This window comes from Pristiophorus japonicus, chromosome 3 (genome assembly GCF_044704955.1).
Source record: "Pristiophorus japonicus isolate sPriJap1 chromosome 3, sPriJap1.hap1, whole genome shotgun sequence".
Classification (NCBI taxonomy): domain Eukaryota; kingdom Metazoa; phylum Chordata; class Chondrichthyes; family Pristiophoridae; genus Pristiophorus; species Pristiophorus japonicus.
The window spans coordinates 213715891-213736797 of record NC_091979.1 but is presented as its reverse complement, the minus strand read 5'-3'; the positions used below and the strand labels follow the sequence as shown (position 1 = coordinate 213736797).

General features: G+C 53.1%; 1 protein-coding gene and 1 long non-coding RNA gene across 7 annotated transcripts in view; one reads left to right on the top strand and one right to left on the bottom strand.

Moving 5' to 3' along the window:
• The window catches only part of LOC139260091 (islet cell autoantigen 1-like protein), a 188873-nt gene that overhangs the window by 111296 nt on the left and 56670 nt on the right, over window positions 1-20907 (top strand). For all 6 annotated transcript variants that reach the window (XM_070876239.1, XM_070876241.1, XM_070876242.1 and 3 more), the window contains one exon: window positions 441-532. In XM_070876239.1, coding sequence (XP_070732340.1) covers window positions 441-532 — 92 coding nt within the window. The remainder of the gene's footprint in view (window positions 1-440; window positions 533-20907) is intronic.
• Window positions 1-20907, bottom strand: part of LOC139260092 (uncharacterized) — a 30010-nt gene that overhangs the window by 5612 nt on the left and 3491 nt on the right. The gene's annotated exons all lie outside the window — the stretch shown is intronic.

Sequence of the window (20907 nt, the reverse complement as noted above, 5' to 3'; positions counted from 1 at the left end):
TGGAAGCTGGGTCATTGAATAGGTTTAAGACAAAGATAAGACAGTTTCTTAACCGATAAGGGAATAAAGGGTAATGGGGAACGGGCAGGGAAGTGGACCTGAGTCCATGATCGGATCAGCCATGATGTTATTAAATGGCGGAACAGGCTCAAGGGGCCATATGGCCTACTCCTGCTCCTATTTCTTACGTAACTGACAATAATATCAATCATTGCTGACTAGTGTTGTACCTGGCGTTGTGATTTTTGCGGATTGCTGGTGAGAGTTCAGTGAAGCAGTAGCCACCTCAGACCCCAGAACTCAATATCATTAGATCAGCTTTTCCCATTCCCCACGCAATATAATGACCTGACAATAATCACATCGTATCTAATTGTAGTTTACAGGCGGTACTCTCTTCAGACTTTAAATGTTTTGGTTGGTTCTTTTTAAACGTACAGAGCTTACAGGACCCGTTTAAGGATCTGACCGAGGAGGAGCTTAACCAGAGAAAGGAGAAAGAGAAGGAATGCATAAATGACAACATAGACAAGTAAGTAAAGATTCCTGTAAGCACAAATGGGGGAGGAGATAAGTGGAAATAGCTGTACCTCACTGGGCAGCAAACGCGTTGCTCACTTGTTGAACATTCACTTTATGCCTTTCTTGGAGCAAATTTCAGCCAGTTTAAGAAATAGGCATGAACAATATACAGATGTTGCTACAAACATGTCTGTCTGTAAGGCACTTGTGTAATATATGTTAGGATGTGCTCGGTCATCAATTTATTCCAATCTTCATGCTGCAAGAAAAAATTCTTCCAGATGTTTTCACTTAGTACCTGCCTCAACTGTCTGACTTAGATCAGCTGAAAATTCTTGAGAGCCGAGGATGACTCCAGTCCATTGATCAACATGTGGAAGAATTTCCTTACATCTGTAAACACTAGAATAAATTGGGAAGGGAGCTTACATGTGCTATCCACATTGTACACTCCCAACAAGTGGCCTGAAATAACAAATGGGATTGACTGAGTGCCATCATAGATGTCCGCTGTGGCTATAAGAATTTTAAGAATTAGGAGCAGGAGTAGGCCATACATCCCCTTGAGCCTGCTCCGCCATTCAATAAGATCATGGCTGATCTTCGACCTCAACTCCACTCTCCCCCCGTTCTCCATATCCGTTGGTTCCCCTGAAGTGCAAAAATCTATCTACCTCAGCCTTGAATATACACAACGATTCAGCATCTACAGCCCTTTGGGGTAGAGAATTCCAAAGATTCACAACCCACTATGTGAAGAAATTCTTCCTCGTCTCAGTCTTAAATGGCCGGCCCCTTATCCTGAGACCGTGCCCTCTAGTTCTAGACTCTCCAGCCAGAGGACACAGCCTCTCGGCATTTATCCTGTCAATCCCCTCAGAATATTGTGTTTTAATGAGATCACCTCTCATTCTTCTAAACTCCAGAGAGTATAGGACCAATCAACTCAATCTCTCCTCCTAGGACAACCCTCTCATCCCAGGAATCAATCTAGTGAACCTTCGTTGCACCGCCTTAAAGGCAAGTATATCCTTCCTCAGATCTGGAGACCAAAATTGTGCACAGTATTCCAGGTGTGGTTTCACCAAAGCTCTGTACAACTGTATCAAGACTGCCTTACTCTTTCCAACCCCCTTACAATAAAGGCCAACATGCCATTTGCCATTCTAATTACGTGCTGTACCTGCTTGCTAACTCTGTTTCTTGTATGAAGACACCTAAATCTCAGTGATAGCTCTCTCGCCTCTGAGTCAGAAAGTCATGGGTTCCAGCCCCACTCCAGAGACTTGGACACAAAATATAGGCTGACAGCTCAGTGCAGTGCTGAGGGAGTGCTGCACTATCTGAGGTGCCATCTTTCAGACGAGATAATAAACCGAGGTCCCGTTTGGTGGATGTAAAAGATCCCACGACACTCTATGGAGTCGAGCAGGGGAGTTCTTCCCAGAGTCCTGGGCCAATATTTATCCCTCAACCAATGTTACAAAAACAGAGTATCTGGTCATATATTGTTGTTTGTGGGACCTTGCTCTGTGCAAATTGGCTGCCGTTTTTCCCTACATTACAACAGTGACTACACTTCAAAAGTAATTCATTGGCTGTAAAGGGCTTTGGGATGTCCTGAGGTCGTGAAAGATGCTATATAAATGCAAGTCTTTTATTTTCTATTTATCATGTTTAATAGGTAATAAGCTCCCAATTCCTAGTGAAGGCACTACGTGATATAGTTCTGGATATATAGAACCAAAAGATTTTAAAAAGGGGGCAGACAAAAGGCAGGTAACTATAGGCCGGTTAGTTTAACATCTGTAGTGGGGAAAATGCTTGAAGCTATCATTAAGGAAGAAATAGCGGGACATCTAGATAGGAATGGTGCAATCAAGCAGACGCAACATGGATTCATGAAGGGGAAATCATGTTTAACTAATTTACTGGAATTCTTTGAGGACATAACGAGCATGGTGGATAGAGGTGTACCGATGGATGTGGTGTATTTAGATTTTCAAAAGGTATTCGATAAGGTGCCACACAAAAGGTTACTGCAGAAGATAAAGGTACGCGGAGTCAGAGGAAATGTATTAGCATGGATCGAGAATTGGCTGGCTAACAGAAAGCAGAGAGTCGGGATAAATGGGTCGTTTTCGGGTTGGAAATCGGTGGTTAGTGGTGTGCACAGGGATCGGTGCTGGGACCACAACTGTTTACAATATACATAGATGACCTGGAAGAGGGGACAGAGTGTAGTGTAACAAAATTTGCAGATGACACAAAGATTAGTGGGAAAGCGGGTTGTGTAAAGGACACAGAGAGGCTGCAAAGAGATTTAGATAGGTTAAGTGAATGGGCTAAGGTTTGGCAGATGGAATACAATGTCAGAAAATGTGAGGTCATCCACCTTGGAAAAAAAAACAGTAAAAGGGAATATTATTTGAATGGGGAGAAATTACAACATGCTGCGGTGCAGAAGGACCGGGGGGTCCTTGTGCATGAATCCCCAAAAGTTTGTTTGCAGGTGCAGCAGGTAATCAGGAAGGCGAATGGAATGTTGGCCTGCATTGCGAGAGGGATGGAATACAAAAGCAGGGAGGTCCTGCTGCAACTGTACAGGGTATTGGTGAGCACCTGGAGTACTGTGTGCAGTTTTGGTCACCTTACTTAAGGAAGGATATACTAGCTTTGGAGGGGGTACAGAGACGATTCCGGAGATGAGGGGGTTACCTTATGATGATAGATTGAGTAGACTGGGTCTTTACTCGTTGGAGTTCAGAAGGATGAGGGGTGATCTTACAGAAACATTTAAAATAATGAAAGGGATAGACAAGATAGAGGCAGAGAGGTTGTTTCACTGATCAGGGAGACTAGAACTAGGGGGCACAGCCTCAAAATATGGGGGAGCCAATTTAAAACCGAGTTGAGAAGGAATTTCTTCTCCCAGAGGGTTGTGAATCTGTGGAATTCTCTGCCCAAGGAAGCAGTTGAGGCTAGCTCATTGAATGTATTCAAATGACAGATAGATAGATTTTTAACCAATAAGGGAATTAAGGGTTACGGGGAGCGGGCGGGTAAGTGGAGCTTAGTCCACGGCCAGATCAGCCATGATCTTGTTGAATGGCGGAGCAGGCTCGAGGGGCTAGATGGCCTACTCCTGTTCCTAATTCTTATGTTCTTATGTGATTCGATTTCCAGTAAGTGCTATGTTAGCTGATCTTAACAAGGACAGTATATCTGGTCTCGGTGTTCGTGCTAGAAATGTGAAGCGTCATCCAGGTTCCCACTTCTGATCTCTGTCCAGTGACTCCTGTTGGAAAATAAGTGTGTTTGAGTTATTGTCTCTCAGCTGGTTGAACATATGTAGCAGCATTTGGGGTTTGTTGCCTTTCTCTGAACTGGGGAATTCAGTTTGTGAGCACCCAGTGGTATTTGGGGTCTCAAGAGACGCTTGGAAAGCCAAACCTCTTGGACCCATATGCAGAGGTTTTCCTTGACATCATCTGCAAAGTAACTGACATAATGAGCATTATCATCTTATTTACCAATTCAAGCAGATAGGAAGGATGTCAAGGTCCTTGAGAGGGAGCAGAAGAGATTTACTAGAATGGTTCCAGGGATGAGAGATTTTAGATACACGGTTAGGTTGGAGAAGCTGGGGTTGTTCTCCTTGGAGCAAAGGAGGTGAAGGGAGATTTGATAGAGGTATACAAGATTATGATGGGTTTAGCTAAGGTAGACAGAGAAAGGCTGTTCCCATTAGCTGATGGTACAAGGACTCGGGGACACAGATTTAAGGTTTTGGGCAAGAGATACCGGGGGAATGGAAGGAAGAATTTTTTTACGCAGCGAGTGGTAATGACCTGGAACTCGCTGCCGAAGTGGGTAGTGGAAGTGGAGATCATCAATGATTTCAAAATGAAATTGGATAGGCACTTGAGGGAAATAAGCTTACAGGACTACGGAGATAGAGCGGGGGAATGGGACTGGATTGCTCGACAGAGAGTCGGCATGGACTTGATGAGCTGAATGGCCTCCTTCTGTGCCGTTATGACTTTTTGACTCTGTATATGCTTCCTCCATGCTGTTCTCCAAGCTGACCTTAACACTGCCAGAGTCTTCCATCTCCATGATTTTTTCCTGCTTCGATAAAATTCATTTCATGTGGAGCTGAATGGATGTTACATTACCTGATGTGATCTCCCTTGTTCATTCGACCGTAACCCACAAAGCTCCTTCTGCCTGTGTGCACCTTGCAGCTTATTATTAATATTCTGGCTGTTGCATTTTCCCTGATGGCTCAGTACGGGAAGGAACATCTGGTCTAACACCAAGCCATAGAGATGACATATGGGGGTAAGGAAGAGCATCTGACCAAGGTGGCCGTGATATATGTCAGTCTTCTAGAGAACTTGTCCATGGTATTGTTGCTGAGTCCATGGAATATTCACTTGCATATTGAGAATGAACTATGTTCAAAGTGAGGAAGGTTATATATCCGTGTTGTTCACTAATTTTTTTGGTATGGCCGGAATCCCAACTAGTGTTGAAGACCACTCGAAGGAAATGTTTCACAGTATTCCATGCTTGTCATTTTTCCCACAAACACACAGATCCTGATTTCAATCTTGCAATTGTGCGCAGTTGCAAAATGAAGGCAAAATAAATTACAAGTTCAATCATCCTATTTCAATAGGACATGTTAATTTGCAACACCTAAAGCTCTGATTGGGTCCCCTTGATCACAAGACCTGATTGCTGATTGGAGGATAAGACGCACCCAGCAGTTTCTCTGGAATGTGTAATTTGAACCACACTGCATTTGTAATCAGTGACTTTGCAAAGTATAATTCGAGCCATTCTGACTGCCGACTCCAGGCAGACCAGAGCACATTTGGAACAGGCCAGGCTTACTCTTACGGGTTAAGATCTCCCACCTCCAAACAAGTTCCTGCCCCCATCCCCCAAGTTCATGAACTCCTCGCCCCAGCTCAAGTTCCAGACCTTCTCCACCCGCCCCAAGTTTCTGACATTCTCCTCTGCCCAAGTTCCCGACCTTCTCAACCTGCAAAAGTTCCTGACCTTCCCTCACTGTCCCGCATCCCCCGGGTACTAATCTTCTTCCCCTGCCCAAGGTCCTGCCCACACGGATTCATGACCCTCCCCCCCCAACAAATTCCTGACCTTTCCCACCCCCACCCCACTCGGGGATTACGTGTGGGTCAGGGATTGTTAACAAGTTTATTGGGTCTGAAGTGAATAATGACAATGTCATGACTTCCAGATTTTGTCCAGTTACCAGCTGATCTCTCCCTCATCTGATATCTTCCTCATCTCCGATCTCTCCCCCTCTCAACTCGCTGCACCCCCTCTCTCCGATCTCCCTTCAGATTTTTCTCCCACACCCCCCCGATGTCTCCCCACACCCCCCCCCGATGTCTCCCCACACCCCCCCCCGATGTCTCCCCACCCCCCCGATGTCCCCTCACCCTATGTCTCCTCTTCCCCCCCCCCCCCTCCCGACTCGATGTCTCTCCCTCACCCCACGATGTTTTCCCCCACCCCTCCCCACGATCTCTTCCCCCCCCCCCCCCCAAACACCAACCTCTGCTCCCCCCCCCCCCAGATCTCTTTCACCCCTCCCCCCCGAACTCTTTCACCCACTCCATTGATCTCTTCCCCCACCCCCGATCTCTTTCCGCCGGCCGATCTCTTTCTCACCCCCGCCCCCGATCTCTTTCACACACCCCCACCCCCGGAGGATCTCTTCCTCCAACCGATATCTTCCCCCATGGTCTCTTTCCTTCCCCCGATCTCTTTCCCCCCCCAGGATCTATTCCCCGCCCCCTCGGATCTATTCCCCCCCCCCCCAGATCTCTTTTACCCAAACCCCCGGATCTATTTCCCCCCCCCGGATCTCTTCCCTCCCCCGGATCTCTTCTCCCCCCCCCCCCGGATCTCTTTCCCCCCCACCTGATCTGATCTCTCCCCCCCCCGCCCCCGCTCTCTTTTCCAGCCCGGGATCCCTTCGTTCCCCCCCCCCCCCCCCAGCTCCCTCTCCTCCCCCCCCCCCCCGCTCTCTCCCCCCCCACCCCCTGATTGCTTTCCCCGCCCCCCCCCCCCCCGAATCTCTCCCCCTTGCACCCCCGGATCCCTTCCCCTCGTGCCCAGGGTCTGTTCTCCCCCACCACCACCACCCCCCCCCGGTCTCTTCCCCCCCCGGCCGATCTTTTTCACCCCCCCCGATCTCTCCCCCACCCCCCCCCCCCATCTCTTTCCGCTGGCCGATCTCTTTCCGCCCCCCCCCCCCCCCCGCCGATCTTTTTCCCTCCTCCCCCCCCCCCCCCCCCCCCCGGGGTCTGTTCTCCCCCGCCCGGCCCCATCTCTCCCCTGCACCCATCTCTTTCCCTGCACCCATCTCTCCCCTGCACCCATCTCTTCCCCTGCCCCCATCTCTTTCCCTGCCCCCATCTCTCCCCTGCACCCATCTCTTTCCCTGCACCCATCTCTTTCCCTGCCCCCATCTCTTTCCCTGCCCCCATCTCTTTCCCTGCCCCCATCTCTTTCCCTGCCCCCATCTCTTTCCCGGCCCCATCTCTCCCCTGCACCCATCCCTTTCCCTGCCCCCATCTCTCCCCTGCACCCATCTCTTTCCCTGCCCCCATCTCTCCCCTGCCCCCATCTCTTCCCCTGCACCCATCTCTTCCCCTGCACCCATCTCTTCCCCTGCACCCATCTCTTCCCCTGCACCCATCTCTTCCCCTGCACCCATCTCTTCCCCTGCACCCATCTCTTCCCCTGCACCCATCTCTTTCCCTGCACCCATCTCTTTCCCTGCACCCATCTCTTTCCCTGCCCCCATCTCTCCCCTGCCCCCATCTCTTTTCCTGCCCCCATCTCTTTCCCTGCCCCCATCTCTTTCCCTGCCCCCATCTCTTTCCCTGCCCCCATCTCTTTCCCTGCCCCCATCTCTTTCCCTGCCCCCATCTCTTTCCCTGCCCCCATCTCTTTCCCTGCCCCCATCTCTTTCCCTGCCCCCATCTCTTTCCCTGCCCCCATCTCTTTCCCTGCCCCCATCTCTTTCCCTGCCCCCATCTCTTTCCCCTGCCCCCATCTCTTTCCCTGCCCCCATCTCTTTCCCTGCCCCCATCTCTTTCCCTGCCCCCATCTCTTTCCCTGCCCCCATCTCTTTCCCTGCCCCCATCTCTTTCCCTGCCCCCATCTCTTTCCCTGCCCCCATCTCTTTCCCTGCCCCCATCTCTTTCCCTGCCCCCATCTCTTTCCCTGCCCCCATCTCTTTCCCTGCCCCCATCTCTTTCCCTGCCCCCATCTCTTTCCCTGCCCCCATCTCTTTCCCTGCCCCCATCTCTTTCCCTGCCCCCATCTCTTTCCCTGCCCCCATCTCTTTCCCTGCCCCCATCTCTTTCCCTGCCCCCATCTCTTTCCCTGCCCCCATCTCTTTCCCTGCCCCCATCTCTTTCCCTGCCCCCATCTCTTTCCCTGCCCCCATCTCTTTCCCTGCCCCCATCTCTTTCCCTGCCCGCATCTCTTTCCCTGCCCCCATCTCTTTCCCTGCCCCCATCTCTTTCCCTGCCCCCATCTCTTTCCCTGCCCCCATCTCTTTCCCTGCCCCCATCTCTTTCCCTGCCCCCATCTCTTTCCCTGCCCCCATCTCTTTCCCTGCCCCCATCTCTTTCCCTGCCCCCATCTCTTTCCCTGCCCCCATCTCTTTCCCTGCCCCCATCTCTTTCCCTGCCCCCATCTCTTTCCCTGCCCCCATCTCTTTCCCTGCCCCCATCTCTTTCCCTGCCCCCATCTCTTTCCCTGCCCCCATCTCTTTCCCTGCCCCCATCTCTTTCCCTGCCCCCATCTCTTTCCCTGCCCCCACCTCTTTCCCTGCCCCCACCTCTTTCCCTGCCCCCACCTCTTTCCCTGCCCCCACCTCTTTCCCTGCCCCCACCTCTTTCCCTGCCCCCACCTCTTTCCCTGCCCCCACCTCTTTCCCTGCCCCCACCTCTTTCCCTGCCCCCACCTCTTTCTTTCCCTGCCCCCACCTCTTTCTTTCCCTGCCCCCACCTCTTTCCCTGCCCCCATCTCTTTCCCTGCACCATCTCTTTCCCCCCCCGCCGAACTCATCACCCTCCTATCATCCTTCCCCCCCGATCTCACTCCCCTCCCGAACTCATCCCACCTCCCATCTTCACCCCCCCCCCCCGCCGCATCTTTCACCCCCGATATTTTCCCCCCAACCTGATCCCATCCCCCTTCCTCAATCTCAACCCCCTGCCCCCCCGATCTCTTTCCCTCCAATCTCTTTCACCCATGATCTCTCCCCCCCGATCTCTTCTCCCCCCGATCTCTCCCCCCCCCGATCTCTCCCTCCCCCGATCTCTCCCCCCCGATCTCTTCCACCCCCCCCCCCGATCTCTTCCCCCCTCCGATCTCTTCCCCCCCCCCCGATCTCTTCCCCCCCCCCCGATCTCTTCCCCCCCCCCGATCTCTTCCCCCCCCCCGATCTCTTCCCCCCCCCCGATCTCTTCCCCCCCCCCGATCTCTTCCCCCCCCCGATCTCTTCCCCCCTCCGATCTCTTCCCCCCCCCCCCGATCTCTTCCCCCCCCCCGATCTCTTCCCCCCCCCCGATCTCTTCCCCCCCCCCGATCTCTTCCCCCCCCCGATCTCTTCCCCCCCCCCCGATCTCTTCCCCCCCCCCGATCTCTTCCCCCCCCCCGATCTCTTCCCCCCCCCCCCGATCTCTTCCCCCCCCCCCCGATCTCTTCCCCCCCCCCGATCTCTTCCCCCCCCCCGATCTCTTCCCCCCCCCCGATCTCTTCCCCCCCCCCGATCTCTTCCCCCCCCCCGATCTCTTCCCCCCCCCCGATCTCTTCCCCCCCCCCGATCTCTTCCCCCCCCCCGATCTCTTCCCCCCCCCGATCTCTTCCCCCCCCCCGATCTCTTCCCCCCCCCCCGATCTCTTCCCCCCCCCGATCTCTTCCCCCCCGATCTCTTCCCCCCCCGATCTCTTCCCCCCCGATCTCTTCCCCCCCCGATCTCTTCCCCCCCCGATCTCTCCCCTCCCCCCGATCTCTCCCCTCCCCCCGATCTCTCCCCTCCCCCCGATCTCTCCCCTCCCCCCGATCTCTCCCCTCCCCCCGATCTCTCCCCTCCCCCCGATCTCTCCCCTCCCCCCGATCTCTCCCCTCCCCCCGATCTCTCCCCTCCCCCCGATCTCTCCCCTCCCCCCGATCTCTCCCCTCCCCCCGATCTCTCCCCTCCCCCGATCTCTCCCCTCCCCCCGATCTCTCCCCTCCCCCCGCTCTCTCCCCTCCCCCCGCTCTCTCCCCTCCCCCCGCTCTCTCCCCTCCCCCCGCTCTCTCCCCTCCCCCCGCTCTCTCCCCTCCCCCCGATCTCTCCCCTCCCCCGATCTCTTCCCCCCCCCGATCTCTTCCCCCCCCCCCGATCTCTTCCCCCCCCCCGATCTCTTCCCCCCCCCCCGATCTCTTCCCCCCCCCCGATCTCTTCCCCCCCCCCCGATCTCTTCCCCCCCCCCCGATCTCTTCCCCCCCCCCGATCTCTTCCCCCCCCCCGATCTCTTCCCCCCCCCGATCTCTTCCCCCCCCCGATCTCTTCCCCCCCCCGATCTCTTCCCCCCCCCCGATCTCTTCCCCCCCCCCGATCTCTTCCCCCCCCCCGATCTCTTCCCCCCCCCGATCTCTTCCCCCCCCCCGATCTCTTCCCCCCCGATCTCTTCCCCCCCGATCTCTTCCCCCCCGATCTCTTCCCCCCCGATCTCTTCCCCCCCGATCTCTTCCCCCCCCGATCTCTTCCCCCCCCCGATCTCTTCCCCCCCGATCTCTTTTCTCCCCCCCCCCCGATCTCTTTTCTCCCCCCCCGATCTCTTTTCTCCCCACCCCCCCGATCTCTTTTCTCCCCACCCCCCCGATCTCTTTTCTCCCCACCCCGCGATCTCTTTTCTCCCCACCCCGCGATCTCTTTTCTCCCCACCCCGCGATCTCTTTTCTCCCCACCCCGCGATCTCTTTTCTCCCCACCCCGCGATCTCTTTTCTCCCCACCCCGCGATCTCTTTTCTCCCCACCCCGCGATCTCTTTTCTCCCCACCCCGCGATCTCTTTTCTCCCCACCCCGCGATCTCTTTTCTCCCCACCCCGCGATCTCTTTTCTCCCCACCCCGCGATCTCTTTTCTCCCCACCCCGCGATCTCTTTTCTCCCCACCCCGCGATCTCTTTTCTCCCCACCCCGCGATCTCTTTTCTCCCCACCCCGCGATCTCTTTTCTCCCCACCCCGCGATCTCTTTTCTCCCCACCCCGCGATCTCTTTTCTCCCCACCCCGCGATCTCTTTTCTCCCCACCCCGCGATCTCTTTTCTCCCCACCCCGCGATCTCTTTTCTCCCCACCCCGCGATCTCTTTTCTCCCCACCCCGCGATCTCTTTTCTCCCCACCCCGCGATCTCTTTTCTCCCCACCCCGCGATCTCTTTTCTCCCCACCCCGCGATCTCTTTTCTCCCCACCCCGCGATCTCTTTTCTCCCCACCCCGCGATCTCTTTTCTCCCCACCCCGCGATCTCTTTTCTCCCCACCCCGCGATCTCTTTTCTCCCCACCCCGCGATCTCTTTTCTCCCCACCCCGCGATCTCTTTTCTCCCCACCCCGCGATCTCTTTTCTCCCCACCCCGCGATCTCTTTTCTCCCCACCCCGCGATCTCTTTTCTCCCCACCCCGCGATCTCTTTTCTCCCCACCCCGCGATCTCTTTTCTCCCCACCCCGCGATCTCTTTTCTCCCCACCCCGCGATCTCTTTTCTCCCCACCCCGCGATCTCTTTTCTCCCCACCCCGCGATCTCTTTTCTCCCCACCCCGCGATCTCTTTTCTCCCCACCCCGCGATCTCTTTTCTCCCCACCCCGCGATCTCTTTTCTCCCCACCCCGCGATCTCTTTTCTCCCCACCCCGCGATCTCTTTTCTCCCCACCCCGCGATCTCTTTTCTCCCCACCCCGCGATCTCTTTTCTCCCCACCCCGCGATCTCTTTTCTCCTCCCCACCCCGCGATCTCTTTTCTCCCCACCCCGCGATCTCTTTTCTCCCCACCCCGCGATCTCTTTTCTCCCCACCCCGCGATCTCTTTTCTCCCCACCCCGCGATCTCTTTTCTCCCCACCCCGCGATCTCTTTTCTCCCCACCCCGCGATCTCTTTTCTCCCCACCCCGCGATCTCTTTTCTCCCCACCCCGCGATCTCTTTTCTCCCCACCCCGCGATCTCTTTTCTCCCCACCCCGCGATCTCTTTTCTCCCCACCCCGCGATCTCTTTTCTCCCCACCCCGCGATCTCTTTTCTCCCCACCCCGCGATCTCTTTTCTCCCCACCCCGCGATCTCTTTTCTCCCCACCCCGCGATCTCTTTTCTCCCCACCCCGCGATCTCTTTCCCTCCTCCCCCCCACCCCCCCCCCCCCCCCCGATCTCTTTCTCCCCCAACACCCCCCCAAGGAAGCTTGCTGGGAACATAAAAACTGACTGTAAAAGCTTCAAAAGATATGTGAAGAGAAAAAGATTACTGAAAACAAACATAGGTCACTTGCAGTCAAATTCAGGTGATTTTATAATGGGGAACAAAGAAATGGCAGACCAGTTAAACAAATAGTTTGGTTCTGTCTTCACGAAGGAAGACACAAATAACCTTCCTATCACTATCACTAGGGAGGTAGTGCTGGACAGGCTAATGGGACTCAAGGTAGACAATGAAATGCATCCCAGGGTATTAAAAGAGATGGCGGAAGTTATAGCAGATGCATTCGTTATAATCTACCCAAATTCTCTGGACTCTGGGGAGGTTACAACGGATTGGAAAGCAGCTAATGTAACGCCTCTGTTTTAAAAAAAAAAAAAGGGGTAGACAAAAGGCAGGTAATTATAGGCCGGTTAGTTTAACATCTGTAGTGGGGGAAATGCTTGAAGCTATCATTAAGGAAGAAATAGCGAGACATCTAGATAGGAATAGTGCAATCAAGCAGACGCAACATGGATTCACGAAGAGGAAATCACGTTTAACTAATTTACTGGAATTCTTTGAGGATATAACGAGCATGGTGGATAGAGGTGTACCGATGGATGTGGTGTATTTAGATTTCCAAAAGGCATTCGATAAGGTGCCACACAAAAGGTTACTGCAGAAGATAAAGGTACGCGGAGTCAGAGGAAATGTATTAGCATGGATCGAGAATTGGCTGGCTAACAGAAAGCAGAGAGTCGGGATAAATGGGTCCTTTTCAGGTTGGAAATCGGTGGTTAGTGGTGTGCCACAGGGATCGGTGCTGGGACCACAACTGTTTACAATATACATAGATGACCTGGAAGAGGGGACAGAGTGTAGTGTAACAAAATTTGCAGATGACACAAAGATTAGTGGGAAAGCGGGTTGTGTAGAGGACACAGAGAGGCTGCAAAGAGATTTAGATAGGTTAAGCGAATGGGCTAAGGTTTGGCAGATGGAATACAATGTCGGAAAATGTGAGGTCATCCACCTTGGGAAAAAAAACAGTAAAAGGGAATATTATTTAAATGGGGAGAAATTACAACATGCTGCAGTGCAGAGGGACCTGGGGATCCTTGTGCATGAATCCCAAAAAGTTAGTTTGCAGGTGCAGCAGGTAATCAGGAAGGCGAATGGAATGTTGGCCTTCATTGCGAGAGGGATGGAGTACAAAAGCAGGGAGGTCCTGCTGCAACTGTACAGGGTAGTGGTGAGGCCGCACCTGGAGTACTGCGTGCAGTTTTGGTCACCTTACTTAAGGAAGGATATAGTAGCCTTGGAGGGGGTACAGAGACGATTCACGAGGCTGATTCCGGAGATGACCGGACTATCTTATGGTGATAGATTGAATAGACTGGGTCTTTACTCGTTGGAGTTCAGAAGGATGAGGGGTGATCTTACAGAAACATTTAAAATAATGAAAGGGATCGACAAGATGCAGGCAGAGAAGTTGTTTCTTCTGGTCGGGGAGACTAGAACTAGGGGGCACAGCCTCAAAATACGGGGGAGCCAATTTAAAACCGAGTTGAGAAGGAATTTCTTCTCCCAGAGGGTTGTGAATCTGGGGAATTCTCTGCCCAAGGAAGCAGTTGAGGCTAGCTCATTGAATCTATTCAAATCACAGATAGATCGATTTTTAACCAATAAGGGAATTAAGGGTTATGGGGAGCGGGCGTGTAAGTGGAGCTGAATCCACGGCCAGCTCAGCCATGATCTTTTTGAATAGCGGAGCAGGCTCGAGCGGCTAGATGGCCTACTCCTGTTCCTAATTCTTATGTTCTTTTGTTATGAGAAGGAGGAACTGAAAGAAATCCTTTTTTCTGCGGGAAATTGATGGGATTGAAGGCTGATAAATCCCCGGGGCCTGATGGTCTGCATCCCAGAGTACTTAAGGAGGTAGCCCTAGAAATAGTGGATGCATTGGTGATCATTTTCCAACAATCTATCGACTCTGGATCAGTTCCTATGGACTGGAGGGTAGCTAATGTAACACCACTAGTGGGGAGGCCATCTTAGACTGGGTGTTGTGTAATGAGAGAGGATTAATTAACAATCTCGTTGTACAAGGCCCCTTGGGGAAGAGTGACCATAATATGGTGGAATTCTACATTAGGATGGAGAAGGAAACCATTAATTCAGAGACCATGATCCAGAACTTAAAGAAGGGTATCTTTGAAGGTATGAGGTGTGAATTGGCTAGGATAGATTGGCGAATGATACTTAAGGGGTTGACAGTGGATGGGTATTGGCAGACATTTAGAGACCGCATGGATGAACTACAAGAATTGTACATCCCTGTATGGAGTAAAAATAAAAAAGGGAAGGTGGCTCACCCGTGGCTATCAAGAGAAGGAAGTGGCATACAAATTGGCCAGAAATAGCAGCGAACCCGGGGACTGGGAGAAATTTAGAACTCAGCAGAGGAGGACAAAGGGTTTGATTAGGGCAGGGAAAATAGAGTACGAGAGGAAGCTTGCAGGGAACATTAAAATGGACTGCAAAAGCTTCTATAGATATGTAAAGAGAAAAAGGTTAGTAAAGACAAACGTAGGTCCCCTGCAGTCAGAATCAGGGGAAGTCATAACGGGGAACAAAGAAATGGCAGATCAATAGAACAAGTACTTTGGTTCGGTATTTACTAAGGAGGACACAAACAACCTTCCGGATATGAAGGGGGTCAGAGGGTCTAGTAAGAAGGAGGAACTGAGGGAAATCCTTATTTGTCGGGAAATTGTGTTGGGAAAATTGATGGGACCGATAAATCCCCAGGGCCTGATGGTCTGCGTCCCAGAGTACTTAAGGAGGTGGCCTTGGAAATAGCGGATGCATTGACAGTCATTTTCCAACATTCCAAAGACTCTGGATCAGTTCCTATGGAGTGGAGGGTAGCCAATGTAACCCCACTTTTTAAAAAAGGAGGGAGAGAAAACAGGGAATTATAGATCGGTCAGCCTGACATCGGTAGTGGGTAAAATGATGGAATCAATTATTAAGGATGTCATAGCAGCGCATTTGGAAAGAGGTGACATGATAGGTCCAAGTCAGCATGGATTTGTGAAAGGGAAATCACGCTTCACCAATCTTCTGGAATTTTTTGAGGATGTTTCCAGTAGAGTGGACAATGGAGAACCAGTTGATGTGGTGTATTTGGACTTTCAGAAGGCTTTCAACAAGGTCCCACACAAGAGATTAATGTGCAAAGTTAAAGCACGTGGGATTGGGGGTAGTGTGCTGACATGGATTGAGAACTGGTTGTCAGACAGGAAGCAAAGAGTAGGAGTAAATGGGTACTTTTCAGAATGGCAGGCAGTGACTCGTGGGGTACCGCAAGGTTCTGTGCTGGGGCCCCAGCTGTTTACATTGTACATTAATGATTTAGATGAGGAGATTAAATGTAATATCTCCAAATTTGCGGATGACACTAAGTTGGGTGGCAGTGTGAGCTGCGAGGAGGATGCTATGAGGCTGCAGAGTGACTTGGATAGGTTAGGTGAGTGGGTAAATGCATGGCAGATGAAGTATAATGTGGATAAATGTGAGGTTATCCACTTTGGTGGTAAAAACAGAGAGACAGACTATTATCTGAATGGTGACAGATTAGGAAAAGGGGAGGTGCAACGAGACCTGGGTGTCATGGTACATCAGTCATTGAAGGTTGGCATGCAGGTACAGCAGGCGGTTAAGAAAGCAAATGGCATGTTGGCCGCCTTAGCGAGGGGATTTGAGTATAGGGGCAGGGAGGTGTTACTACAGTTGTACAGGGCCTTGGTGAGGTCACACCTGGAATACTGTGTCCAGTTTTGGTCACCTAACTTGAGGAAGGACATTCTTGCTATTGAGGGAGTGCAGCGAAGGTTCAACCAGACTGATTCCCAGGATGGCGGGACTGACATATCAAGAAAGACTGGATCAACTAGGCTTGTATTCACTGGCATTCAGAAGAATGAGAGGGGATCTCATAGAATCGTTTAAAATTCTGACAGGTTTCGACAGATTAGATGCAGGAAGAATGTCCCCAATGTTGGGGAAGTCCAGAACCAGGGGTCACAGTCTAAGGATAAGGGGTAAGCCATTTAGGACTGAGATGAGGAGAAACTTCTTCACCCAGAGAGTGGTGAACCTGTGGAATTCTCTACCACAGAAAGTTGTTGAGGCCAATTCACTAAATATATTCAAAAAGGAGTTAGATGTAGTCCTTACTACTAGGGGGATCAGGGGGTATGGTGAGAAAGCAGGAATGGGGTACTGAAGTTGCATGTTCAGCCATGAACTCATTGAATGGTGGTGCAGGCTCGAAGGGGCGAATGGCCTACTCCTGCACCTATTTTCTATGTTTCTAAAGGAGGGAGAAAGAAAACGGGTAATTATAGACCGGTTAGCCTGATATCGGTAGTGGGGAAAATGTTGGAATCAATTATTAAAGATGAAATAGCAGCACATTTGGAAAGCAGTGACGGGATCGATCCAAGTCTGCATGGATTTATGAAAGGGAAATCCTGCTTGACAAATCTTCTAGAATTTTTTCAGTTGTAACTAGTAGAGTGGACAAGGGAGAACCAGTGGATGTGGTGTATTTGGACTTTCAAAAGGCTTTTGACAAGGTCCCACACAAAAGATTGGTGTGCAAAATCAAAGCACATGGTATTGGGGGTAGTGTACTGACGTGGATAGACAACTGGTTGGCAGACAGGAAGCAGAGAGTCGGGATAAACAGGTCCTTTTCAGAATGGCAGGCAGTGACTAGTGGGATGCCGCAGGGCTCAGTGCTGGGACCCCAGCTATTTACAATATATATTAATGATTTGGATGAGGAAATTGAATGTAATATCTCCAAGTTTGCAGATGACACTAAGCTGGGTGGATGTGAGGAGGATGCTAAAAGGCTGCAGGGTGACTTGGACAGGTTAGGTGAGTGGGCAAGCGCGTTGCAGCTGCAATATAATGTGGATAATGTGAGGTTATCCACTTTGATGGCAAAAACAGGAAGGCAGATTATTATCTGAATGGTGGCAGATTCGGAAAAGGGGAGGTGCAACGAGACCTGGGTGTCATGGTACATCAGTCATTGAAAGTTGGCATGCAGATACAGCAGGCGGTGAAGAAGGCAAATGGTATGTTGGCCTTCATAGCTAGGGGATTTGAGTATAGGAGCAGTGAGGTCTTACTGCAGTTGTACAGGGCCTTAGTGAGGCCTCACCTGGAATATTGTGTTTATTTTTGGTCTCCTAATCTGAGGAAGGATGTTCTTGCGATTGAAGGAGTGCAGCGAAGGTTCACCAGACTGATTCCCGGGATGGCAGGACTGACATATGAGGAGAGACTGGATCGACTGGGTCTGTATTCACTGGAGTTTAGAAGGATGAGAGGGGATCTCATAGAAACATATAAAATTCTGACGGGACTGGACAGGTTAGATGCAGGAAGAATGTTCCCGATGTTGGGGAAGTCCAGAACCAGGGGACGTAATCTAAGGAAAAGGGGTAAGCCATTTAGGACTGAGATGAGAAACTTCTTCACTCAGAGAGTTGTTAACCTACCGCAGAGAGTTGTTGATGCCAGTTCATTGGATATATTCAAGAGGGAATTAGATATGGCCCTTACGGCTAAAGGGATCAAGGGGTATGGAGAGAAAGCAGGAAAGGGGTACTGAGGTGAATGATCAGCCATGATCTTATTGAATGGTGGTGCAGGCTCGAAAGGCCGAATGGCCTACACCTGCACCTGTTTTCTATGTTTCTTTTCCCCCCCGATCTCTTTTCCCCCCGATCTCTTTTCCCCCCCCCCGATCTCTTTCCCCCCCCCCGATCTCTTTCCCCCCCCCGATCTCTTTCCCCCCCCCCGATCTCTTTCCCCCCCCGATCTCTTTCCCCCCCCGATCTCTTTCCCCCCCCGATCTCTTTCCCCCCCCCGATCTCTTCCCCCCCCCCCGATCTCTTCCCCCCCCCCCGATCTCTTCCCCCCCGATCTCTTTCCCCCCCCGATCTCTTCCCCCCCCCCCGATCTCTTCCCCCCCCCCGATCTCTTCCCCCCCCCCCGATCTCTTCCCCCCCCCCGATCTCTTTCCCCCCCCCCGATCTCTTTCCCCCCCCGATCTCTTTCCCCCCCCGATCTCTTTCCCCCCCGATCTCTTTCCCCCCCGATCTCTTTCCCCCCCGATCTCTTTCCCCCCCGATCTCTTTCCCCCCCGATCTCTTTCCCCCCCCCCGATCTCTTTCCCCCCCCGATCTCTTTCCCCCCCCGATCTCTTTCCCCCCCCGATCTCTTTTCCCCCCCGATCTCTTTTCCCCCCCGATCTCTTTTCCCCCCCGATCTCTTTTCCCCCCCGATCTCTTTTCCCCCCCGATCTCTTTTCCCCCCGATCTCTTTTCCCCCCCGATCTCTTTTCCCCCCCGATCTCTTTTCCCCCCCGATCTCTTTTCCCCCCCGATCTCTTTTCCCCCCGATCTCTTTTCCCCCCCGATCTCATTTCCCCCCCCGATCTCTTTTCCCCCCCCGATCTCTTTTCCCCCCCCGATCTCTTTTCCCCCCCCCGATCTCTTTCCCCCCCCCCGATCTCTTTTCCCCCCCTCCGATCTCTTTCCCCCCCCCCGATCTCTTTCCCCCCCCCCGATCTCTTTCCCCCCCCCGATCTCTTTTCCCCCCCCCGATCTCTTTTCCCCCCCCCCGATCTCTTTCCCCCCCCCCGATCTCTTTCCCCCCCCCCGATCTCTTTTCCCCCCCCCCGATCTCTTTTCCCCCCCCCCGATCTCTTTTCCCCCCCCCCGATCTCTTTTCCCCCCCCCGATCTCTTTTCCCCCCCCCGATCTCTTTTCCCCCCCCCGATCTCTTTTCCCCCCCCCCCGATCTCTTTTCCCCCCCCCGATCTCTTTTCCCCCCCCCGATCTCTTTTCCCCCCCCCCGATCTCTTTTCCCCATCCCATTTTCCCCCGATCTCTTTTCCCCCCTTCCCGATCTCTTTTCCCCCCCGATCTCTTTCCCCCCCGATCTCTTTCCCCCCCGATCTCTTTCCCCCCCGATCTCTTTTCCCCCCGATCTCTTTTCCCCCCCGATCTCTTTTCCCCCCCGATCTCTTTTCCCCCCCGATCTCTTTTCCCCCCCGATCTTTTTTCCCCCCGATCTCTTTTCCCCCCCGATCTCTTTTCCCCCCCGATCTCTTTTCCCCCCCCGATCTCTTTTCCCCCCCCGATCTCTTTTCCCCCCCGATCTCTTTTCCCCCCCGATCTCTTTTCCCCCCCGATCTCTTTTCCCCCCCGATCTCTTTTCCCCCCCGATCTCTTTTCCCCCCCGATCTCTTTTCCCCCCCGATCTCTTTTCCCCCCCGATCTCTTTTCCCCCCCGATCTCTTTTCCCCCTTCCGATCTCTTTTCCCCCCCGATCTCTTTTCCCCCCCGATCTCTTTTCCCCCCCGATCTCTTTTCCCCCCCGATCTCTTTTCCCCCCCGATCTCTTTTCCCCCCCGATCTCTTTTCCCCCCCGATCTCTTTTCCCCCCCGATCTCTTTTCCCCCCCGATCTCTTTTCCCCCCCGATCTCTTTTCCCCCCCGATCTCTTTTCCCCCCCGATCTCTTTTCCCCCCCGATCTCTTTTCCCCCCCGATCTCTTTTCCCCCCCGATCTCTTTTCCCCCCCGATCTCTTTTCCCCCCCGATCTCTTTTCCCCCCCGATCTCTTTTCCCCCCCGATCTCTTTTCCCCCCCGATCTCTTTTCCCCCCCGATCTCTTTTCCCCCCCGATCTCTTTTCCCCCCCGATCTCTTTTCCCCCCCGATCTCTTTTCCCCCCCGATCTCTTTTCCCCCCCGATCTCTTTTCCCCCCCGATCTCTTTTCCCCCCCGATCTCTTTTCCCCCCCGATCTCTTTTCCCCCCCGATCTCTTTTCCCCCCCGATCTCTTTTCCCCCCCGATCTCTTTTCCCCCCCGATCTCTTTTCCCCCCCGATCTCTTTTCCCCCCGATCTCTTTTCCCCCCCGATCTCTTTTCCCCCCCGATCTCTTTTCCCCCCCGATCTCTTTTCCCCCCCGATCTCTTTTCCCCCCCGATCTCTTTTCCCCCCCGATCTCTTTTCCCCCCCGATCTCTTTTCCCCCCCGATCTCTTTTCCCCCCCGATCTCTTTTCCCCCCCGATCTCTTTTCCCCCCCGATCTCTTTTCCCCCCCGATCTCTTTTCCCCCCCGATCTCTTTTCCCCCCCGATCTCTTTTCCCCCCCGATCTCTTTTCCCCCCCGATCTCTTTTCCCCCCCGATCTCTTTTCCCCCCCGATCTCTTTTCCCCCCCGATCTCTTTTCCCCCCCGATCTCTTTTCCCCCCCGATCTCTTTTCCCCCCCGATCTCTTTTCCCCCCCGATCTCTTTTCCCCCCCGATCTCTTTTCCCCCCCGATCTCTTTTCCCCCCCGATCTCTTTTCCCCCCCGATCTCTTTTCCCCCCCGATCTCTTTTCCCCCCCGATCTCTTTTCCCCCCCGATCTCTTTTCCCCCCCGATCTCTTTTCCCCCCCGATCTCTTTTCCCCCCCGATCTCTTTTCCCCCCCGATCTCTTTTCCCCCCCGATCTCTTTTCCCCCCCGATCTCTTTTCCCCCCCGATCTCTTTTCCCCCCCGATCTCTTTTCCCCCCCGATCTCTTTTCCCCCCCGATCTCTTTTCCCCCCCGATCTCTTTTCCCCCCCGATCTCTTTTCCCCCCCGATCTCTTTTCCCCCCCGATCTCTTTTCCCCCCCGATCTCTTTTCCCCCCCGATCTCTTTTCCCCCCCGATCTCTTTTCCCCCCCGATCTCTTTTCCCCCCCGATCTCTTTTCCCCCCCGATCTCTTTTCCCCCCCGATCTCTTTTCCCCCCCGATCTCTTTTCC